This window comes from Pundamilia nyererei, unplaced genomic scaffold, assembly GCF_000239375.1.
Source record: "Pundamilia nyererei isolate P.nyererei 1_Seehausen unplaced genomic scaffold, PunNye1.0 scaffold00102, whole genome shotgun sequence".
Classification (NCBI taxonomy): Eukaryota; Metazoa; Chordata; class Actinopteri; order Cichliformes; family Cichlidae; genus Pundamilia; species Pundamilia nyererei.
In genome coordinates this window covers 2,144,459-2,167,669 of record NW_005187503.1, presented here as the reverse complement: position 1 = coordinate 2,167,669, position 23,211 = coordinate 2,144,459, and the positions used below count along the sequence as shown (strand labels likewise).

The following is a 23,211-nucleotide window of genomic DNA, read 5'->3' as shown; positions in this document are numbered from 1 at the left end:
GAGATTCCTAATAAACTTAAACAATACGGACAGCCAGGCTGAAGATGACACTCCAAGGATAAGATTTAACCCACAACAAACAACCACTGACTACCAGCAAAACCCAGCTCTCAGCAGCCCGAGTTAATCCCAAGGAAGGCTCAGGCTGTCTTGTTCTCAATTTCATGATAAAAATTAATCTTCCCGCTATCAGTTACATTCATTTTGTCATGACAGGTCACCGTCTTCATTTTAATGACTCAAAAAAATCCCTGGCCTTATACTGAGCCAAGTCTGGAAGCAGCCAACTTGGGCTGCACTGCGTCTCACACACTCACACACACCCTCCCAGTTTGGCGGTCTATTTAATGTCCAGAACTTCCAATTTCTCTCTCTAACCTTTCACTGCAGTGCTGCCAGCCGGATATTGACTTATTACTCCCCACATTTATGCTTAACATATCTGTGGGCAGTGATGAGCTTGGAGCCTGGAAACCAGACTGACTATTTTGATGCTTTAACTAATCAATCATTTAAACTGAGTGTTATCTGACTGACATTACTGCATCTAAAAAGCAATGCTTGTGCTGAACTGGTAATCTGTACAACCCTGAGCTGAAGAATCTGAAAAAGTAGCACACCACCAGTGAGTATCAAATCTCTTTTCCGAACAGCTTCTGAAAACCCAATTAATTTAATTCACAAGCATGTGATGCAGGGAAAAAGTCCCCTTACAAAGCAAACCTTACAGCTACTCGCAAAAATGAGTTTGGTATTTTTATGCATGATAAAGCTACTTCTGGCTGTTCCCTTCTACACAAGGGGTCACATGTTTGGCGCTCTCCCTGATGGACTTCAGAGGGACTTGTGCCCCCCTCTCAGAACCGAACTGGTAATCGTTGGCTTGTTGGGTGAACGTGTAAAACAGCAAATTCTTCAAAGATCACCAACAACAATCTCACATGACCCTGTACATGCAACACATGTGAGATTTTTGACAATTTACCAAAGCAAATTGCCGTATTAACCAAAACAGGTTGGATGCAATTGCCAACATGACCCCATTCAACCACAGACTGACTGCAGACTGCAACATTTATGGTAGGTTTTGTTGAGTGTCAGCAATCTCATTTTGCAGCTATGGACGAAATAAATTGAGATAACTTCGTATTACTGGATAAAACAGGTGTTGGCAAAGTTTATCTTTAAGGACATACTATGCTGTTGAAAAAGAAAAGTGATGAATTGCAATTTATGTTACTGCAGTATATCAAAAAATTATTTAAAAAAATAAATAAAATCACAGTAATATTATATCCCAAGTATCTGAAGTGAACCCAGCCTCTAGTGGCTACCAGAGAGTCCATACATTAACCCCACTGAGAATCTGGGATGTGCTCGGACGTTATCAGTATAAGAGCTTCTCAGAAACACAATGTGACTCTAGATGACGATAAATGTTATGACATTCCATAAGCTTATTTTAAATACGTTGTTTTGTAGCTTAATGATAACTGAATATTTAAAACTCCAGACTACCCCTGTCATTTATATACACGACAGCACAGTGACACCGTTTCCTCACAGCAAAGAGGTCCTGGGGGTCCTGAATTCGATTCCATTACCTGGCCAGGGCAAAAGACTGTGGGAGGAAAGCTAGTGGGTTAGGTTAATTAGTAAATCTAAAATTCCCCATAGGTTTGAATGTGAATGAATGGTTGTCTGTCTCTATCTGTTAGCCCTGCAATAGACTGGCGAAGCGTCCAGGGTGTAGCCTGCCTTTAGCCCTTCAGTAGCTGGGATGGGCTCCAGCCTCTGCGACCCTGACAAGGATAAGCGGAAGAGAACGGATGAATAATACTACATAAAAGGTGCTGGTCCACTGTTTGCGGCAATCAGCTGTCCCTCCAGTGACACTTCTCCTTGTCCTGTTCAGCAGCCTAGGCGAACAACAGATGAACGGCACTAGCCATCTAGGCTATGCCAGTCTCCTAATGTACTCCAGTTATTGTGAGCCAAATCATCATTTATCTTTATGTAAATGAGGTTAAGTGATTCTTTTGTTCTCTTGCTGACATAGCGCACCTTACCTTACTTTAGGAGAGAGAAGTTGGCCGTTAGTAGCTACACACTGTGTCTGCACCTAGGCAGCCGTACTGTTCCATCTGTGCCACACAGCAGGCTGGCACCTATGTCCTCCACCCACCCTTGGAGTGTCCCAGCCATCAGGCTTTACACCTTTCTTGGCACGAACCCTAATTAGCTCAATCAATGGATGAAAATAAATAAATAAATGAATCCCACCTGAATGCCAACTAATCCCCCCTGATTTTTAAATAAACAAATATTAGGAAATTAAAATTAGCACAGCCAGATATAGCCGAACCACGGCAGCGACCCTTCTGCAAAAATCAGCACAGCTCAGAGCATTTGCATACTGCAGAATAAGCTTGACATTTGGGTGCTTGTAAATCCAATCTTGATTCTTCAAATTGCCAGCTTGTTTAACGTAATGGTTAGCTGCTGATAATTTGAAGCTCTGTGCAGAGGGGGTAAAAAAAACAATAAAAAACAATAAGCGCTTAGACAACAACGGACAACGGCACTGATGGTGTGTCTGGTGCTGACTTCCAATCAGCATCCAGTGTTCACACAGCTGGAAAAAACAAAACAAAACACACAATTTCTTTCTGTCACAAAAGTGAGAAAGTTATAGTGCTTGATGAAACATAATTACAAAACTCTTTAAAAGATGACCAAACAAACATTAGTACATGTTTAAAAAGGACACTCAAAGTAAAAACCCAAGGGAGGGTCAGGTTTGTCGGATTGTTAGGAGTATGAATTATTAAGATGTCAGTCGGTTCTTGTTCAAAACATGACACAAGGGGAGGAGGACAATTTAGTATCAATGAACAGCTAACTGTAGATATATTTTTTTTGATGCAAGTCTCCACTTTAATAAGGATACTGTGCATTATAAAATTAAAATAAAAACACTCCAATGCGACAGAATTTACAGTTTTACACATTTAAGCTGGCAACAGACGGTTGAAACGGTGCTTTGTTTTGTGTTGGGGGGACAGAAATTGAGAACAGATGCAGACTACTCGTTGCTGCGAGGGCTTTTTAAACTTCTGAATATCAAAGAATGTCTTTGCTTTCTTTCCTGTGACATGCTGCCAAAGACCTGTGCCATTCTTGCTCTGCAACTGTGGAAACGGGTGCCACATTATAGCTTTATACTGAGGCAAAACAGCTCCCACTGCTACTGTGAAATGCAGCACAGTACCATAGATAATATACTGTATCCAAAAGCTCTATGACTACCCCCCCAAACTTTAATCGGGAAATATGAAGGTTGTAAAAGCAGCTTCTAATGAGTGCAAGACACATGGGACTACTCATTAACAGCGCTAAGGTCAGCCCTTTCAGCAAATTCCAGTCTGAGAAAAGGAGCAAGCTCATCTGAACCACGCAGAACCTCCCACAGCCATAAGCCTTGGCCCTTGGCTTTTAAATGCAATCAAGTTATCAACATAATTGAAGACGCAAGTGTCACCCTGAACTAGATGGAGCACCTGTCCTTGAAAATTAATAAATGGATGCATCAGTTCTGCTGCCTCGTTGAATGCCACACAATATAAGAGAGCAATGAGGGAATGACAGGGCAACCAGGCGGCCGCCTGTGAGCCCATGTGACACTGTTACAAAGCGGAATAATTCTCCATTGTGATGACAGACACGCCAGATCGGATCAGTTGGCTTCCGGGTTACAACCTGCTGTTACGAGAAGCACCGGCTGGAAGCTTGCAAGAGACCCTGGTCATTCAAGATGTAGCGAAGCAACAATAAGACATGAGAAAACCAAACAACTTCAATCAATCAAACACATCAATCAAGCACACGAGTAAAATAATCAGGCTGTTAACTATTTTACATTTTCACTGGTTAAAATGCAGATTTATTTATTTTTTTCTCTGCTCTTTCAGTCCGAATAAAGTTCCTGCAGCTGAAGACTCAAGGCAGAGCTCACTGCAGCAAGTACACAAACCTACTGTTGGGTAACACACAACTGGACAACTGGTCAAACCAGACTAGTTAGCTAGCTCTTTATCATATTTAAATGTCAAGGTCCCGCAGATGGGCTGCACATTGGGCCACCGAGCCCGTATATACAAGTGTATGTGCCAGGGTCATTTTGGGGGGGGGGGGCATGCTGTGTAATAACGAGCATGAGCCGCTAACGAACCACAGCACGAAATCAAAATTAAAGTTAAAGCTGAGCTGCATTCAAAAACTTAACACCGCTGCGACTGTGCTAACTTTATAAAGCGTAAAGCAAAGCAAGGAGATAAATAAATATACGTCGTGTTTAATTAAAAAAAAAAACCTCCCCTCTGTAGGGATTAAATTCTCGGTCTCTCATTTCCATTACAAGCAAGTGTAACCAACGAACAGCAGACAGTAGTTAGCTAGCTTACCACGGGTCGAACTCGTGGATGATGCTCTCGAACCGGATCACCGCAAAAAGTCTGGAGCTGAATCCCGCCAGGCAGGCCAGAAAAAGAATGCTAAACGAGAGTAAAGACTGCCACCCAGCTGGCTGTGTCAGTCCGCCAGACAGGCCTCCTTTGCCCCCTCCTCCACCCGCGGCGCCGGGTCGACTGTTCCCGTGCACCGAGCCCCCGGCGTTGGTGGACGCTTTGTGCTTGCCGTCGCTGGCTGCGTGTTGCTCCGCCATTTCTGCGCGCAGTGTCGGCTGGATTTGCTCCTGCCCCGCTCCACGTCTTTCCCCCCGCTCCGCTACTGTCGTATACTTCCCTATGCTGTGCCCACTTCTCTCAGGTATCCTATCATCTAACTCCTTCGGGTGTAAGGTATGATTTAATTTGGTATCGCTACTCCGGGAGACCGCAGTTACATCCCGAAACGCACACTCATGCGCCACATACCGAGGCTGCAACCGTCAATCCGCTTCACGATTGAACGCCGGCGGAGAGGGGCGGGAGGGATGCGAGAGGCGGGCTCTAGGACGCTCAGGCGACCTCTCACAGATCGACAGGTACGAAGGGGCGGGATTCTATGTATCTAGACCAATCAGAGAAACGAACCTTCTAATCCGACAGAAAGCTTTACCAATGAAAACGGAGCAAAATTATGGCTGCAACTGATTGAGATTGGGATTATCCTTATTATACTTTCGATAAAGTAAATCCGATAGTAACTATAAATCAAACTTTTATCACTTTTTTTTTTACAGTTTTTAAGATAGAGAATAAGTTACAGAATGAGAGCGCACAAGGTTCTTAATCTTGAAGGAAGCGCTTTCGTGTACCTATGGGTATATAAGCAGGTGTGCGAAGATAAATTGTCTGTGCGACTGCAATATTTCTGTTGCCCTTGGATGTTGTGGACCGACGGTAGGGTGATAATACAGATTGATGTATCTCATCATTACTGTGTCCCCCAGCAAAGACAAGAACACAGCATTCATCATTCCCTTAAAATCGGGATGTACTTTCACAACTTGCCCCAAAGCCTTGAAAGACTATATTGAAATGAAACACGTTTTTTTTTAATATTTCAAATAAATCTTCAAGCTTTTTGTATTTTGTAATTTTTTTTATGATTGATTGTATACATTTATTTTGTACTTGGTGGTTTCAAATAACGATGAGACGGATGTAGGAAGTATTATTGATTTATCTGAGGTGTGATCCAGTCCCAAAGGAGAAAAATTATAGTCCAACAGCCCTCTTCGGTGTAATCTGATAGCAAAAACGTTTTGTTTTTTTCCGAACTCACTGTAGACCAAATAGATTTAACCCTGATAAGGATAAGTGGAAAATGATGGATGGATGGATTGACACCTGTTTTCAATACTTTTGAATTGGGCTGTTTAAACGGATGATGTATATTCTAATAGCATTAGCATCTTGACATCATAATTTTGAATTTATAAGATAGAACAAACAGCTAATACCCTACACTGGTTTGGAAATATCTCAAACTGGCCCAAATTCGCATACCTACTTTGCATCAGCACTGTTTACAGCTACCCTGTCACCTGTGAGACGATCATTTTTGAAAACTCAAATGAAAAATTCATGTAAGAGAACAGGACTGAAGCTTGAGCCGGCTTAATGTGGCTGTGCATTCAGGCTGTCTGGTGGTGAGATGAGAAGGGGATAAGAGGGAGATGAAAAATACAGCTTTGGAGAGATGGGTAGATGGAAAGCTCATAATAAAGGAGAGTAAAAGGATGATTATGAAAATTGATGGGGGTCATCATAGAAAGCAGGTGGAGTGGCAAAAGTGGATAAGAGTTTGGAGTTCAGGAAGAGATCGTAGAGACTGAAAGAGAGACACCATCAGCGTCTGAAGCTGGGATTCAGTGCCTAAATTCATTCACACACAAAGACTAAATGCAGACAGACGGCAGGAGTGTGATACATGTAAACACATGAAATCCCACGCACACATAACCGCATGCATATTGATGAAGCCGTCCTCTTGCAGGCGCACGACAGTGTGCTCATTCACACACATATGCGCCCAGCGTCTCGATCATTCGTTAAGGCCTGCTTATGCCATGAAAAACACTCTAACCCTTCACGCTTTCTATTCTACCTTAAGATTATGAATGGGTGACCTTTGAAAAGAAGAAATGGAGGCTGTGAAGATTTCTTCAATTGCATCTCTTGTCAAAAGGCCAAGCCCAGATGAAAACCAGCCAAAATAAGTGCTGTTGCCAGGCTAGAGCGGCTTTGCCTTTGCCCTCTCTCCAGAGGCAGGCTTGACTGTTTCTGTTTGCTTTGTTTTTATTTTCCTTTTTTTTCTTCTCCCCACAGCATCACAGACTTGCAGAGTTTATGCACAGCATCCTTAGGTGTCTCCAGCTTTTAATTTTGCTAAAGGGCAGTTGTAAAGAAAAAACCCCAACCCTAAACCCTTAAATGCCTGCCATGGGTCAGTGAGTGAGGTGTCATAAATGATTAAGAGGATTATAATAACAGCATGCCAGTTTTTGGTTTTCTGAAAATGTTACAAGTAAATCCTGTAAGCCAGAAATATTTATCATGTCATAGAGGCGGAGTATTGATTAGCCTAAACAATTTGTCTGGAGATACCTATCAATATCACATCTCTGTCTCCTTTTGTGACTCAGTGAAAAGAGAAGAAAAGAACTCCTTTATTAGATGTCCCCGATGAGAGCAAAGTTGCTGCCCGCTTTTTAAAAAGTAGCCTCCCATCTAATACATGCATTATATGTGAGGTCCAGTTAGGAGCGAGCCTGGAGTCAAAAACTGACGTCACAAAGCCTGACCAGATTCCTGATACTCTGGGGATTTGATAAGGAAAGAGAGAATAATAGATCGATCTGTTATCTATACCTGCTGCTTCCTATTGAGGGTCATTACTGGAGGCTGGAGCCATTCCCAAGATACAATCGTTTGAAGGAAGGAAAACAACTAGATTGATTACCAATCCTTCTTTCAGGGATAGCAGGACCATACAAATTCATACACCCATTACTCTCCAATAACCAGCTTCATGTCTTTCCAAGACTGAATGAAAACTCAACACCAAGTTTTCTTGTTGCTCTGTTTTCTCTCATTTCTTTTCATTTAGCCGACTTGGCACTCCTCTTAACTAATTACCTTGTGCATCATCTATGTGTAAAATGGGTAAATCCATCATGTACATTCCATTTGCTCATTATGAGCAGAAACACAAGATTCAGACATTTCATTCAGGAAGCTTTGAATCTTTACCTGTTATACTGTAATCCATTATAGCGGGATGGTTAGCCAGCACCACTGCACTCTCAGAGCTGCAGTGAATTGAGAGTACTTAAAACAACCACTTACTGTTCCAATAAGGTGCAGCATCCAACTGTTAGGAGCTGTGGCAAGGAGAGAGTTGGGCTGTCTGTTTTAATGCTCTTTAAAAAAGAATTTGATGGTCACGTTAATCGAAAAAAAAAAAAAAAACCTGGGTATTGAAGGCTCTCCATGAGTTAAATTACATCTTCAGTCTTTCAAGTGTTAATGAGAAATCAGAGGAGGAGAAATATAGCAGAAGCAATGACCTGAGTCAACTTCTACTTGATGGTGTGTGCTCTGTGACCAAGTGCACGGGGGTTACCGGCATGGCCTCATCAGTGACACACCATTTCACACTGAGCACGCCTCATTTCTCCACAGGGGGCCACGGAGAGGTAGTTAAATGCACCGGATGTGGACACAGCTCCCTCGGTCCCCACTGAACACACTCGGATGATACTCTGCAACTGCACGACGCGCTCATCTCGGCACCGATGGGAGGAGTGTTTACATGGCTTTGGCATTACTTGGCTATTCAAATATGTGCCTGTGCACACTCCAGATAAATATGAAATAGTGCAATAAGCTTCTATATTTTGCAACAGAATATAGAACAATCTGTTATCCCAGAGATCAGAGAGCTTTTGCTCAATTTATTATGCTGCATCTGCAGCAAGATGGTATTGTATTCAGCGCGTTCATCTGCCATTTTCCAGTGTGTGTGAAAAGTTTTCTCCCCCCAAGAGGCTGTGAAGCTTCAGAGACAATGGCAAGTCTTTTGTATTTTGCTTACAAAAATACTTGAATTGAATCCATGTAGAAAAACAAAACAATCAATGCAATAATATTTCTTTGTATCTTTATTCATTCAGTGTATCATTTTAAGGACTTATAAGCTTTTATTTGTTACAATTACTCCATGAAATGACAAAAATAATTAGGCAATTATAAAATATATATAAATATAAAAACCTGTGTGGGTATGCGTAAAGCAGGCTCCACACAAAAATGAGTAAAAGAAGAACAGTCACTCAATTTTTTTTTAACTAAGAATAACTCTGGAAAGCATATCAGCAGAGAAAATTGTCTGAAAACATTCACAGTTCACCACATTCATCAAGATTGATTCTGACTTGTCGACACGGCTGAAAGTGCCTGCAGTGATGCTTCAAATTTTATTGGCATGCTGCATAAAAATCTATATAAGAAAGTTTCAATTGATGGAGCACGAAAAGAGAGAGTAAGATGGAGAAAGAGTAAGAGAGGGAGAGAGAAGCAGATATTGAGAAATAGGGACAACCGAAATACTTACCTGAGCTCAACAGAGATATCAGCTGTCTGCAGGCAGAATGTCAGAGTCTGAGAAGTTGGCTTGCACTACTTCCTCTTCAGAATAACACGCGCCTTATCAACATTTCCCTGACTTTGGTGTGGTTCGTGAAGCCTCCGCATGCTGTCTATTGAGAAGACATGGCGCTCAGATATGAGAAATGTAATGCGTAAGAAACGGCTGGAACCTGGCCTGACATTATCCCAGCAGGAGAGAGAGAGAGAGAAATATATGACTCACGTGCTGAAAATTGAAGTACGTCTCCCAATTTCCACAGCTGCCTCTGCTTGACAAATGACCCTTCTTTCACTTTCCTGAGCGGCCGACATGAGCTGTCTCAATTCAGAACACAACATATTTATGTGCTACTGCTTCAGTGACATCCCCGACAACCCTCCCGTGGCAAAATTACAATGGTGGCATTCAAAATAAGATGGGCAGATACGCAAGCCACCTCGCTGGCATGTTTCTGCTGCGTTCACATGTGAGTTAGAGAGAAAAGGTATATATGCTCATCAAAAGCAATAGATTATGATTTTTTTGTTGTTGTTTTGCTTAAATTCCAAGAAAGCATCTGCCTGAAATACTCCTTCTCATGCCAGGACTCTCAAGCCACTGTACCACCAAACCCCAAACGTTATAAACAGTAAAATGTCGCTTGTGCTCTTTTTGCTTTGTATAATGAGAAAATCTTTTACATTAAAAGCTAGCTCTGGTCTATTTTCTGTCCAAATAGCACTTTACACAGGCTGCTCAATACCAAGTGGCCCCTTGGTCAGGGGTATGCTTCTCTCCGCTGCGCTTATATCCAATCGATCCGTCTCCTGGTTGCCCTCGATCGGTCATCTGACAGCACGCAATTCACACCTTTCAAATAAAGTTAAACTTAGCTTGGCTTTCCAGTGAAGATGGGAGAGGTGGGACAAGGTGGGAGTAGAGGAGAGGCTGCAGGATGGAAAAGAGAGAGGACAGAAGACAGCCAGCTCTGTGCCAGATCATTACTGCTCCTCTGTTGTTGCTCGTGTGTCGCATGAAGCCAGAGTAATTCAGGTCAGTATAATGTCTGGAGCTCAGCGTTTCTTAAAGTTCAAACTGGTGTCTCCAAGCACCTCTAAACCTTCCTAATTAACATCTTTTGTCTCTCTTTTTTAAACTCCATACACAATCAAAAGTCGGTTCCCTGCTCTCCTACAATCCACTGCTGATAAAAGAAAATGAGGGCAAAAGTGCAATTTGCTTCCTTTTCTTCCTTTTTTATATCTCATGTCAACTTTGGTTGACCCCTGGGCACAGCTTTGAGGGCTATTTAACAATGAGCGATCGCTGTCATTGCATTCTTGCCTGCCATGGGACATAAACTAAAAAGGCAGCACAACCAGTAAATTGTTTATAAACAGATAAATGAATATGGTGCACAGATAAACTGAGCCAAATTAGTCCCAGATCATCATCACGTCATGCGTGTAAATAGGAGATGATTGATGTGGGGAATTAAGTTGACTGGTGCTGTCCTTGTAGACTCAAATGACCAAATCATTTAAGCTTTTGTTGGAGAGGAACTATTACACCTTCATTTCAAACATTTTTCTATTTGTGACGGCTATGTTTGCCCTCCACTGGCTTTCTTTCTTTCCCTTTCTTTTTTCTTTTTTGTTATTGAGTACTCTGAGAGGCTTACAGCTGAGCACATAATGACACAATAGTTCATTCAGGCATAAGGAAATTAAAGTAAGATCAGAACTATCAAGTACACTGCCATGGGATAAAAATATCTAAGAGGACAGGAGGGGTAATGGCCTCTAATACAGCTGTGGTCTCATCTGTAACTCTCTGGGCTTGAGCTGCCAGCTGCTCTTATCTTACCAGGCACATCATCCGCTGGACAAGTGCTGCATACAACTGTGACTGTGCGAAAGTTGTTTGAAGAATGTGCCTCCTTCTTTTGGCAATCGCAAAGCTGCATGCTACACAGAACAGCTTTATAATATGCTGGAGAAGAAGAAAAAATAAACCGAAAACTCCAAAAACAAATCAGGGGCTGTAAAAGCCTGGGTCGGTGGAGAACATGACCTGTGACGATAACCGGACCCACACGAAGCCGGCGGAGAAAGCGATATCTGATGGAGGAGTAATTTGTCTTCCTTGTCATCGCCTTACTAGGGCTTAAAATATTGTTTATAGCACTCAGCAACCAACGCACTCCCCAGCAGCTTTGATTGATGTATGAGGTGTCGCCATGGCAACCGGCATGTGGGAATGATAAGTGACTTTGGCAGGAGAGCATCTCCTTCTGGATGATTAAGACCACCTAAGGGTTCTGTGAGCTTTGTGTGTGTGTTTGTATATAGAAGGGTGATGAGCTCTACGTGGATAGCCACCCTTGTCTGCTGTTGCCACCCACTCAAAGGGTTAATCGGATTAGGAAGTATGATGACTGAGCAGGTGACAAGGATCCATATGGTGGCACAGGTATGGAGTTTAACTGACATTAATAGAGGGTTGCAGAGTGCTGCTTCAAGCTTCTATTTCCTGATACTTCTTGACAGGCAGTGATGGAAAAAATAGAGAGAGAGAGACAGAACAGAGGGCGTGAAACAGGCAGGGAGAAAATTTAAGCAATGTTTGCCAAAAGCAAACTGTTTAAATGCAATTAGCTCTCATCGGGAAGTAAAATGACTCTAGTGTTTGGTGACTTGTTGGTTCCACTGAGTATGAGTCTTGGTAATGGAAAGACCTGTCACATCTTGAGCTCAGCACCCCCTCATTTTCCCAGTGCAGTGCTCCCATGTTTTGCCCTCAAAGCACAAATGTAAGCTCACTGGATCCTGCAGCTCAGCCACTCCAATCCAGTTGACTGCTGAAGGCACAAGCGAGGCCTTTGTACGGCGTTTGCAGTAGAACCACCACTCCCTCTCCTGGTGAAAAGACAAAATGCAGATATCTGGCGTATTTAGGTTAATATTATTCTGTTGTGTTGCTGCTGGTGAAGTAAATAAGTGCTCAAGCTCCCACGATGCCTTAAAGAAAACAAACGCTACAGTAATATCACAGACCTGGTGATAGCAGGAGGCGATAATAATTATGAAAGTTGAACACACAAATAAAAGTTTGAAAAAAAAGATAGACTTTGTCCAATTTAGTATATTGCTGCTAAATTCATTTGCAAGTTACAGCAATGCAAACTACCATAAGAGGATTAAACATAACAGGATTATTTCTGATTCTACGTGTGCCTCATGATTCATAAGTAATTGCTTTACCCTTGTCCCCACACTGTTAGCCAGAACGCACCTCAGAGTATAGACCAGGGATGCCAAACTCATTTTACATGGTGGACCTCATACAGCCCACTTTCAACCTGAATGGCAGAGACCGATGAAACTCCCCTTTCTGTCAGTGTAAAAAAGTTTAACTGCACATTTAATCCCTGAGATACCTTAATATAAAGAAAAGAAGTGCAATTTCCACAGCATGACTCAGTTTTTCTGTATGAATAAGAAATGCTACTCTACTAAATGAAAGCAATCTGTTTCCATGACTGTTTGGCTTTAATTGCAGGAAGTAAATATTTAAAACGGCAGAAGCTTATTGCCTGGATTGCCCTGTAATAATACAACAGAAAGATTTTTTTAATTCAGAGAAAATTCGGGATGGTTTCTGTTATTTAGTTGTTGATCTATTGGTTAATTACTTTGGTGTAGTTTGAAAGGCAATGGGGAGGTCCTTAGTAGCAGGAAAAGCTGTAAAACACATGAAAATATAGTTAAAAGTCCTCCTTTACATTTATCATAGCTGTTCAGTGGGAAATGTCCAATTTTGGGCCCTGGGCCTTATGTTTGACACACCTGGTATAGAGCTTTCCCAGAGGATCTGTGCTCTATGGCTCCTGCAGTAAGATAGTAAAAGCTCATTTGAATTTGCTTTGGGAAAGAAGACATTATTTTTTCAGTCACAGTTTAAAAAAAGAGGAAGACATTTAGAAGCTTTCACTTTCTTTAAATATGTATCTCCCTCTTGAGAACTGGGCTTCACTGCTGCAGGAAAATTGGCGTCACATGATTTGATTGTGAAAAATGAAGAGAAAGGTTAGTTTTGACACCCCTGTGGTAATCCATTTATAATGCAGAATTATAAATCATTTATCATCACCCCCCTCTTCGGCAGTGTCCAATATGTCTGTGTGCCAGCCCACACCCAGAGTGCCTGTGGCATAGTTTATGTAAATAGAGCATGTAAACTGTCGCAAGGGTGCTGGAAACCTCCCTGTGAGATAAAAACTAGCCTAGCATAGCAGAAAAATCACTTACTGTTCCCCAGTGCATTTGTTTAAGTTCATGCTCTTTCAGTAACAGTGCTTCAGTGTTGATTAATGTGTTTTTCAGTGAGGCCAATTTTGACATAATACACATAAGAATCACCAGCTCTTACACAGCTTGTTAGAAGAGAGCTAAATAACATACACGCGCATACCACTTGATCCCCCCCTTCAGTAGATTATTATCTCAGTGTGACACTAATTTATAATTTAGTTTAATTAATCAGTTTTTCCAAAATGCATTCTGGGATTCATAGAAGAATTAAAAGCAGCCACCTGCAGACAGCTGGACAGAGAAACAGGCAAATAGTGGCAGAGGCAGGTAGGCAGAGATCCACAGACAGACACGTGTTCCAGTCTGAGTCAGCTTCGGGCTGAGGATAAAAGGCTCGTCAAACACTGCAGACACGCCATGCCAAACACAGTGCGGGCCTCCTGATTCCCTTATCTTTTGCCTTAACCAGTGCAGACACCACCAGTGTAAAAGTATCAAGCATTATCTGTCAGTCAGCAGAGAACTGCCACTTAGTGTAATCATGAATTTAAGATGAAACATTTTCTGTGCTTAAATGAATGAGCGCTTGTCAACACCAGCACGCTGTGGATCCTGTATACTGCTGGATCTGATATCATCAGGACATAAACTGTTTAAAGCCTGAGATTACTTGATGGGCAAAAGGGATCATGATTTTTGAGAGCTTGTCATCCTTCAGAAGCGAAGTGCTCCGGCAATAAATTAGATTATATCGTTCCACAGTAAAAAAGTACTTTAGTGCATCTAATGTATGGCACTGAGAACCATTTCTCTCATTTCTTAGAGGGGAAAAGATGAAAAAAAGAGGAGAAGCTGACAAACACAGGACCTAATTGTAACAATAAAGTTATATAACTATCCTGAAATAACTGCAAATGCTAAACATGTCTCGATGTTAACAATCCAACATATGAATACTTCTTTTTTTATTTCAACTGAGCATGCTGGGTGATGGACATCAGTTTTAGTAGGATCAAGATTAGCAGTACTTATTCACTGGCTACTTTATTAGGCATATCATACAGGATAGATCCCCTTTTTGTCTTCAGAACTCTTTTAATTCTCTGTTCCACACATCCAACAAGGTGCTGGAAACATGACACAGAGATTTTGGTCTATATCTGTGTGATAGCATTGCACATTTATCTATTTATCTGCACATTCATGATGAGAATCTCTTGTTCCACCACATCCCAAAGTTGCTCAGTTGGATTGAGATCTAGTGATATTGGAGCCCAAACATGACAGTGAACTCGCTGAACTGATGTTTAAGAAATCAGTTTGAGATGATTTGAACTTTGTGACATGGAGCATTATCGTGCTGTCAGCAGCCATGAGAACATGGGTACACTGTGGTCATAAAGGGTAACCTACACCACTAAATGCAGCTGTCTACCTAACAGTATAATGGGGCCAAAGTAAAATAACATCCACACCATGCCTTCCTATCAGCTCAAATCAGTGTGTCCACTCTCCTCTGACCTGTGGCATAAACAAGGCATTTTCACTCAGAAAACTGCTGCTCACTAGATATTTTGTTTTTCAGACTTTTCCTGTAAACCCCAGAGATGGTTGTGTGGGAAAATCCCAGCAGATCAGCAGTTTCTAAAATACTCCGATCAGCCCCTCTAAAACCAACAACCACGCCACATTTAGAGTCACTTTAATGCTCTTTCTTCCTATTTCTGATGCTTCGTTTAAACTTCAGGTCATCTTGATCATCTCTACATGCCTAAATGCATTCATTTGGTGCCATTTGTGTTTGTGTGATAAGATATTTGTGTTTATATACAGTTGTACAGTCAAACACGTGTACCTAGCATATTTTCCAGTGTGTGTTTCCTTCATTTAAGGCTAGAAAAGTAGCATTAATAGTTTTTGATTGTAAAATGAAGTATCTCAAATAAAAAACCCAAAGTTAAACAAAGTATGACAGCAGCCGAGAGCATTAAAAGGCACAGCAAACAGAGAGCATAGTAACGTTTTTAATAATGATTTCTATACAAAAATTCCTTTGATACAGATAATTTCTGAGCAGATCAGAATTCCCTTCTCAGTATAAAAAAAAAAAAAAAAAAAAAAAAAAAAAAAATTCAGCTTTTATAACATATAGACAGTGACTGGATGTTCCAGTTTGGAGTCCTTAATACATCTCTGCATTCCTTTTATTCTCTTTGTCTTATTAAACAGACTTCCTTTTTCAGTTTAGAGTCCTCTGAGTAAAATGCCCCCCTCTCTCAAACACACACCTACCTCTGTATATCTCAGTTTCCTTTCTCCTTTCAGAATGATTTTTCTGTCTTTATTTTACATTTCATAGTCCTTGAGATATGAAATCAGCTATCCCTGCAGATTAGTTCTTTGGATGTTTTTCCCTCTACTTCTTTGCCGTGAATAATTTCCACTTCTTGCCAGAGGTTCTATTAGCACCCTGAATGTTGCTTCATTCAGTTCCTTGGACTTTGATCCAAGACCACCTGCCCATTTCGAAAAACAAGGCAGGTGCAGGAGATCTTAGTGTCTTAATATTCGGTCAGTCTTGCCCCATTTTTAATACATTTGCAGTCTGTTTATTTCCTATACCTGAAATTTTAAAAACAAATAAGACACAACATATATATAGTTTGGTGTGCATAGATGTTTATAAAGTGCAAATAGTATTTGGTAAAAAAAAAAAAAAAAGAAAAAAAAACTTTATAATGTGAGCGCCCTTTTTGTTTAGGACTTAATCCAGAATATGTAAGTTCACCTCTGGAAACAGTTCACTTTCATCTACATTTCAAATGCCTCCACTCATATTCCTTTTCCCCTCAGCAGCTCGATAAAAATGTCTCAGTCACCCTGCAGGGGGCAGTGTTTCTGTTAAGCGTTTACTTTTCATCCACTACAAAGATTTCTTCAGGGATTTTCTCCTCTGAGTCAGAGCAATCTGACAGCTTGTCCAGGTACTCCATTCCATTGAAGCGCTCAGCAACACAATGGGCGGTGAGACGGGCCTCCGGGTCGTGGTCCCAGCAGTCCTCAATGGAGGCACACAACATCTGGATGCCCTGCATGAGGAGAACAGGCTCACAGTTAGTCAATATAATCGACTTTGGGGCAATGCAACTTAACTCAAACTGAAGCTATGAATGTGCATTTATGCATTTTCAACTGTGTGTTTATCCATATGCACCTCTGTATCAGTACTTTTATAAAGGATTTTTGATGCATTTCTATTGGAGAAACTAGCATTGAGAGTTATTCTTTCTGAAGGACCATTTTGCAAGGGGAATAATATGCAATTCTTTGAACATAAATGTTGCAGCTGCTTCATCTTGTGTACAGCTTCACTTTAAAATATGGAGACACTAGGTGCCACCAGTAGCTAGACACAGAGCTCATTTTAATGTTGTAGATATCACAACAATCCTATTTAAAGAAGAGCAAAACAAAGCGAGAGACAGTGTGTGACAATGCGCTGTGGCAGCTTGAATGGATGAATCTTTTCATTGTGACATACATAGTAAAGCATAAATAAATAAGCTGTGCAGAAGGGAGACGGTTTTAAACCCTCTTGCATTCTACTTTTATTTTCTACATAGTGAACTGCTGAGTGCAGCAGCATGAATGTCCTCCAGGAGACACACTGAAAATTTGTGCAGCTATCTCCAAATCTAAACAACACTGTCTCGTTCTTTATGACAGTTTCCCTTTGTTTGGAACAACTATAAACACTTCTGATTTAAAACTTGGCTGCCAATGTGGAAAATAAAGTTTATTTATGGTTTTTTTTTTGTATCTTAGAGAATTTATTGATCCCCTACTATGATTTATTCGTTAACATGGCCACTTTAAGTTTTCTTCGTAGGAAAAGAAACTATATTAACATTTTAAAATAATAAAAATATAAAATGTGAAAGGGGCCACATTCATGAGTAGGCCATAGTTTGCATATACAGACTTTTAACCATGTAAACTTTGCAAACCCTAGTTTAAACACAGTGTGGATATTGCAAGGGACAGCCTGCGTCAGTAATGTTCTCACTATTGGAATTAGGTGAGGGTGAGCAGAGAATGGACACAGTGAATACATCACACCATTACCTGCACTGTTCTCACAGCAGTGTGAAGGATCTGGAATACTGAAGACTGTTTAAAGTAGGTGTTCCATTCTCATTTCTGTGTTTGGCCCGTAGTGATTAATCCCAAATAATCAATGTTATTTTTTTATATTTTATGTTTGCTGTGCTTTGTTTTTAATATCAGCTGACAAATCTGTTAAAACACAGATTTTGTGGTTACAAACGAGGCATTTATAAATTTCATTTCTTACCGAGTGGTTGGTCCAGCTGTTGGGGATCTCAGGTCTTCCTCTGTCCCTGAGGACGCTGTCCTTCATGCTCTCTACACACGGGTGTTCTCTCAGGTTTCCAAACGGTGGCTCGTATGCTTTCACGTCTGCATGTGAACACACAGAAACAACAGGTGGGTTCAGAGAATTAGCCTGTGCACAGCTCAAGCTGGTAAGTTTAGGCTTTTACACCTGCCGAGTGCAGGGCAAAACAACTTTGAAACAGATCACATCTGACAGATGAAGTTCTGTGGAATAGAGAGAAAGATCAGATGGAGGTGCCCCACAGCACACACATCAATAACACCTCTCAAAGGATTCCCTGTGCGCTCTAAATTGAAACTGTAGGATGCAAACTTTAAATAGCACTGAAGCGGCACAAACAACTGAAGAACCCTAAGCTGTTGATAGAGGGGCCATGGGCGAGATTTTCTGAAGAGAAACACTATCGTCACATTTTTAGCCTTACTGTCGATGAGTTTAAAGAAACCTCAGCAACAATGCTCTGGCTTTGTGTCAGCTCTCTTACACAACAATTCCAGAGTGCTTGTCAAAGGCCACTTACCAGTTGTGTTTACTTAGGGCAAAATTTCAAAGCAGGTCTGCAGGAAACAGCCTGAGAGCTATGAGTCAACAGTTTCCGAAAAAAATATATCGTATGAATTCCAATTCCTCTTTGTTTGAAGTTTGGATTCCTCAGCCGCAACACTGAATTACACTGAAGTTAAAACCTAGCTCAAGCTAATTATCAGTCATTAAAAGATGGACTAGCAATATTAACAGATTTTATAATGGATACAAAATCAGACTGAGAGAATAAAGTGAAGAAGAGATGCATATTAATAAACTATATAACAAAGTCACTGTGGAGTCTGACTGTGATCCCTGGCATACGTGGCAAATAGTTGTCAGAATTAAAACAGTTTCTACTTTTCTCACCTACAAAGACAGAGTCGTCGTTAAAAACAACGAACACATTTTACAATGCATCCTGGCTGTGTGAAAGTTACAATGTACTATTAAACAACAGTGGTAAATTCTTGTAAATACTCAGGAAGTTTCAAAAGAATAATTTTGAACAGGAACAAAAAACTGATGACCAGCAGCGATAACATAGGCAAGTATGGCTGCCCGTGAAACTGTCTGACGAGTGTTTATTCACGATGTGACTGCTGATAGAAGCAGCAGAATGAAGTGTATAGGGCTGCACTCTCTGCTTAGACTCAGAAAAATGTTGCAAAACTAAGCAGAGAGCAATTTGAGTTTAGATGGATAATGATCCAAAGCACACTGCAACAGTAACCCAAGAATTTCTCAAGGAAAGAAACAGGATATTCCTCAACGGTCAAGTCAGTCACCTGATCTCAACCCAATGGAGCATGCTTTTCAGTTACTGAAGACCAGACCTAATGCAGAAAGACCCACAAACAAGCAGTAACTGGAAGCGGCTGCAGTAAAGATGTAGCAGAGCATCTCAAGGGAGGAAACAGAGCATTTGGTGATATCCGTGTTCTCTAGACGTCAGTCAGTCATTGACTACAACGGCTCCAGTCAATGCAATATTTTTGTTAGACTCCTTGCATTAAAGCTAAAGGTCTGCACAGTTTGATGTAAAAACCACTGTGGGGGTGGCATGCAGAGGCAAAATGACAAATGCGCGTCACGGTTCCCTTATGGACCCAAATATACTGTGGCTATATTTCTGTCAGTGATACTGCAGCTGCTGTTTAATGTCACACAGCTGAAATACAGAACAATGGCTTTTACAGGCCAGTAAGAATCTAGCAGAACCACTTTAATTTATACTTCATTGTAGCAGAGGCATTTTGTGGTATAAAAATATAGATATTTATACACACATACATATTTTCTAACAATAAAATAGAATACAATCCCTGTAATTAACTGCTGGCTATTAAATCTGTCACTGGAAACACAGAGATTTCAAATGTACTGAATAATAAAAAAAAAAGCACAATGCAGATTTGTCCTGCATCTTCTCATGTAAATCTCAGAGTTTACGTAACAGTGCAGAACAAAGCTGTGTCAGCTGTCGGCGGGTTCTGAGGTTGCCTCTTCAGTCATAAGGCCAACATGTTGTTGCTGAGAGTAAAACAATATTTTGTATGTGAATTATTATGAAAAAAGGTAAGAAATATATAAAAGCTGTTTGTAGCTTTTTAAAATAAACTACTGGAACACATAATCCTCACATAAGCATGTTGTTTGTACTGTTTGATGATCGTGATGCCGTTTTATTTCTTTTTAAACACGTTAAAAAGAAAAGATCGCAGGGAGTTATGCAACCTACAGAGAGGAATTGGAGGATTCTGGGACACAGACTACTGCAAAAAAAAAAAAAAAAAAAAGTTCTTTACAGTCTGGAACTCAACATTACTGCAAGCAAAGTACTTCTGGTTTGTTATTCAAGCTTAAACACAAACCCAGTCAACCATTTTTAAGAGAAAAGAAGACAGATGTTGTTTGTTTTGTTGTGACAGGTCCAGGGAGTGTATAACTGTGTTCTAGACAGCAAACCCACTTTGGAAAGTGTCAGCAAACATGCTCGTGTGCTCATCTCCAAACAATGCTTCTCGAGTATAGGACTTGTACTACTTCATAAACAAAGTGTGTATTCCAGGACAAACAGATTTGCCCAATCTGGCTCTAAAGGCAAAGATGTTTATTAAAGGTAAACCTTAAATTAAACTGCAGTGGCAGAAGGGGCTTCTGAAAGCACAATACAGTGCGAGTGAGGACTGCTGGGGTTTGCAAAAGTCACACATTGCACACTGACAAGATTTCCTCCAAAGCTATTTAACAACTTCAGCACAGTAACAATGAGGAACTTACACTATATGTCCGACAGCTGACATGTAGTGATGTGGATTTTGCAATGCTAGCACAAATTTCCTCCTTAATGTCTATTTTCCAGCCCACTTGTCCGCCATGGCAGTCGAAAGTGTCTGTGCATATGCAGCCAAGAGAAATGTAGTCATTTTTCTTTCCTACTGCAAACAAGGAAAAACTCTTGATGAATGGCATCGTTTTGAAGCTTTGTAATTTACATCCGTCACACTGCACTTTTGTTCTCGTAGATTGACCACCTGCTCCCCTACGCACATCCCAAACTCACCAGTCTTAGTTGGCATACTGAAATACTAACCTCACACAGGTCTGCTTAGAAATCAGTCAGCACAAGCATTTCACATTTTGTTTGATAGTCTTTCTCTGCTGCCCTTCCAAGTGAACAATTTTTTGTCTAATTATAGCTTAAATAAAATATAAACACTGAAAATAAGAAGAGAAATCCTGTCACCTAAACACATAAATAATACAGCAAAAGCGATCCAAACAGTTTCCCCATGTATTTGGAAATAAATTAGTAATGTGATCGCAACAACTGTGTCAGCTTCCCCAAGTCTGTCTGAGTCTGGAACAACAGCTTGACTAATCTACTCCCAGCCGCTGCTGGTTTTCATTAGTTTGCGGTGGCTCCAACACTTGTTTTCTGTTGTCAAACTCAAGCATTACAGATGTATGCATGAACATTACTCATTAGCAGAGCTTAATTTTAGGGCATATGGCACCGACTTGGCCTGGAAGCTTACCCTACCATTAACTGCAGCTGATACATTCCCTAACCATCGACTAACCCCATTAAGTAAAACCAAAAAAATATTTTAGCCTGCTTTGTATGCAGCTTCAGGGAATGTAAATTGGCTGCACGTATTTTGACCCTATTTCATCCTCAATCAAGTCTAAAATTTGTTCCTAAATGCGCGTTGTGGCAGCCCCCCCACCACACGCATTAGACCCTCCAGTTCTGAAGGGTTTGATGGTCTGACATCTGGAGAGCAGCTGCCCTAACCTTTCCTCCTCTCCAGTCAAGTTCAACCTCTCCCCTCAGGGAATGGAGGCATTTTTTTTCGTCTGCAGCTCCACATTCGACACCACTCCGCTATTATCCTCCTACTTTGCCCCACCCGCTCGAGGAACGCCCTCACAATCTTTCCAAGACCTAAATCTGGACCAGCTAAATTATACAGCAGAGGCATTTTAAGGAACAGACACTCAGATAAAAAGATCTGAGCCTGGAATCTGACTTTTCCTTCTCTTGGAGGTGTGCTGATCTCTCCGTTTCCCCCCTTGCTCTAACCCTTCCCTCAGTCTTGGAAGATAAAGAAGGTAAAGTGATGGTTTGTGCCTGGCTGGCTGGCTGTCGACAGACAGTTTTTTTCCTCTCGTCTGGCAGATCTCAGATCAGACCACGGCCTCAGGAGCCGTGACAGAGCAGCCCTGTGCCTGCCTGCAGTGATCAGACATCTTCCTTACATTCACACAGGCAGGTGGCATCAGAGACAAGAGAAAAAAGCAGGACATCACCCTAGTCATTATACTGATGCCCTGGGATGTGTCACTCTGAATTTATGAGTGTGGGTTCACATCTGCTCATATTTTGTCTCAGGAAGGTAAGATCTCAGGGAGTCATAAGTGACTCACCGACCTCCAGGGAAAACGTGGCAACTTCATAGTAAAAAAACAGCAGCAGGAAAGCAAGCAACTCTTGAGTGTACTTTGTAAACACATCAGCTTTGCTCTCATGCTGCTCTGCTCCAGAATCAATACCAGATCTCAGCTAGCACACTATCTGCAAGGAGATTTTTAGCTGCCAGTAAGGGAAAACCAAATTACACCATCTCATTTGTGCAGCTTATTCTTTCCACCTTTCTCATCGTCTATCAAGGTGAGAGCTTAGCTTTGTTTGTACAGTGATTTAATCTCTGAACAGGAAAACGTCTCCTTCAGTTTCAGCCCTGATGAACTACAGACCTCACCCTTTTACACTTCTCCAAGAAATGCCAAGTCTGAAAAATGGGGACAGAGATATGTGAAACACAGGAAAATGTGAACTAACCGAGTGGCTTCTATCTTTAGTCTAGAGGTGGGACGGGAACCTTGCGCTTCCTTTCCCTAGTAAATTTACACTGGCCTGTCCTGTCTTGTCTGTGCCTGCATGAGTAAAGCTTCACGGCTGCCTATGGTGTGTTGCACTGCAGTGGGAGACTAATTAACTGCTGCCTCACCTACCTGTGTCTCAGAAGAAAGAGACTGAGAGACGGGAGGAAAAAATGTAGCGTAACTGAGTTGAAAGTGCCAGATTTAGAAACAGGGAATGGTCGAGTGTATCTGGGCAGGACAAAAATGTGTTTTGGCATAACGTTTAATTCTGTATACAGTGTTTAGGTTAGCTAAACCTAAACTAATGCAAAGTAAGGGAATGAAGGACTTAATCTGACATGCATGTAACGGATGGAGGGAAACGCAAGATAAACAAATGAAGATGTTGTTCGCGCAGATTTCCTGAAATCCCTCAAGAGGAAACCAAAT

The 23,211-nt window shown here is 41.2% G+C and overlaps 2 protein-coding genes across 3 annotated transcripts in view; both read right to left on the bottom strand.

Moving 5' to 3' along the window:
• The window catches only part of LOC102201148 (dolichyl-diphosphooligosaccharide--protein glycosyltransferase subunit STT3B), a 96,058-nt gene extending 91,079 nt beyond the window's left edge, over positions 1-4,979 (bottom strand). Inside the window, exon 1 of the mRNA XM_005740718.1 lies at positions 4,464-4,979. Within this exon, the coding sequence (XP_005740775.1) occupies positions 4,464-4,723 (260 nt within the window). The 5' untranslated portion in view covers positions 4,724-4,979. The remainder of the gene's footprint in view (positions 1-4,463) is intronic.
• Positions 4,980-15,585: 10,606 nt separating this feature from the next.
• The window catches only part of LOC102200683 (TGF-beta receptor type-2-like), a 30,611-nt gene continuing 22,985 nt past the window's right edge, over positions 15,586-23,211 (bottom strand). For both annotated transcript variants that reach the window (XM_005740717.1, XM_005740716.1), the window contains exons 6-7: positions 17,803-17,927; positions 15,586-16,537 (exon numbers count right to left, since the gene is read on the bottom strand). In XM_005740717.1, coding sequence (XP_005740774.1) covers positions 16,358-16,537; positions 17,803-17,927 — 305 coding nt within the window. In that variant the 3' untranslated portion in view covers positions 15,586-16,357. The remainder of the gene's footprint in view (positions 16,538-17,802; positions 17,928-23,211) is intronic.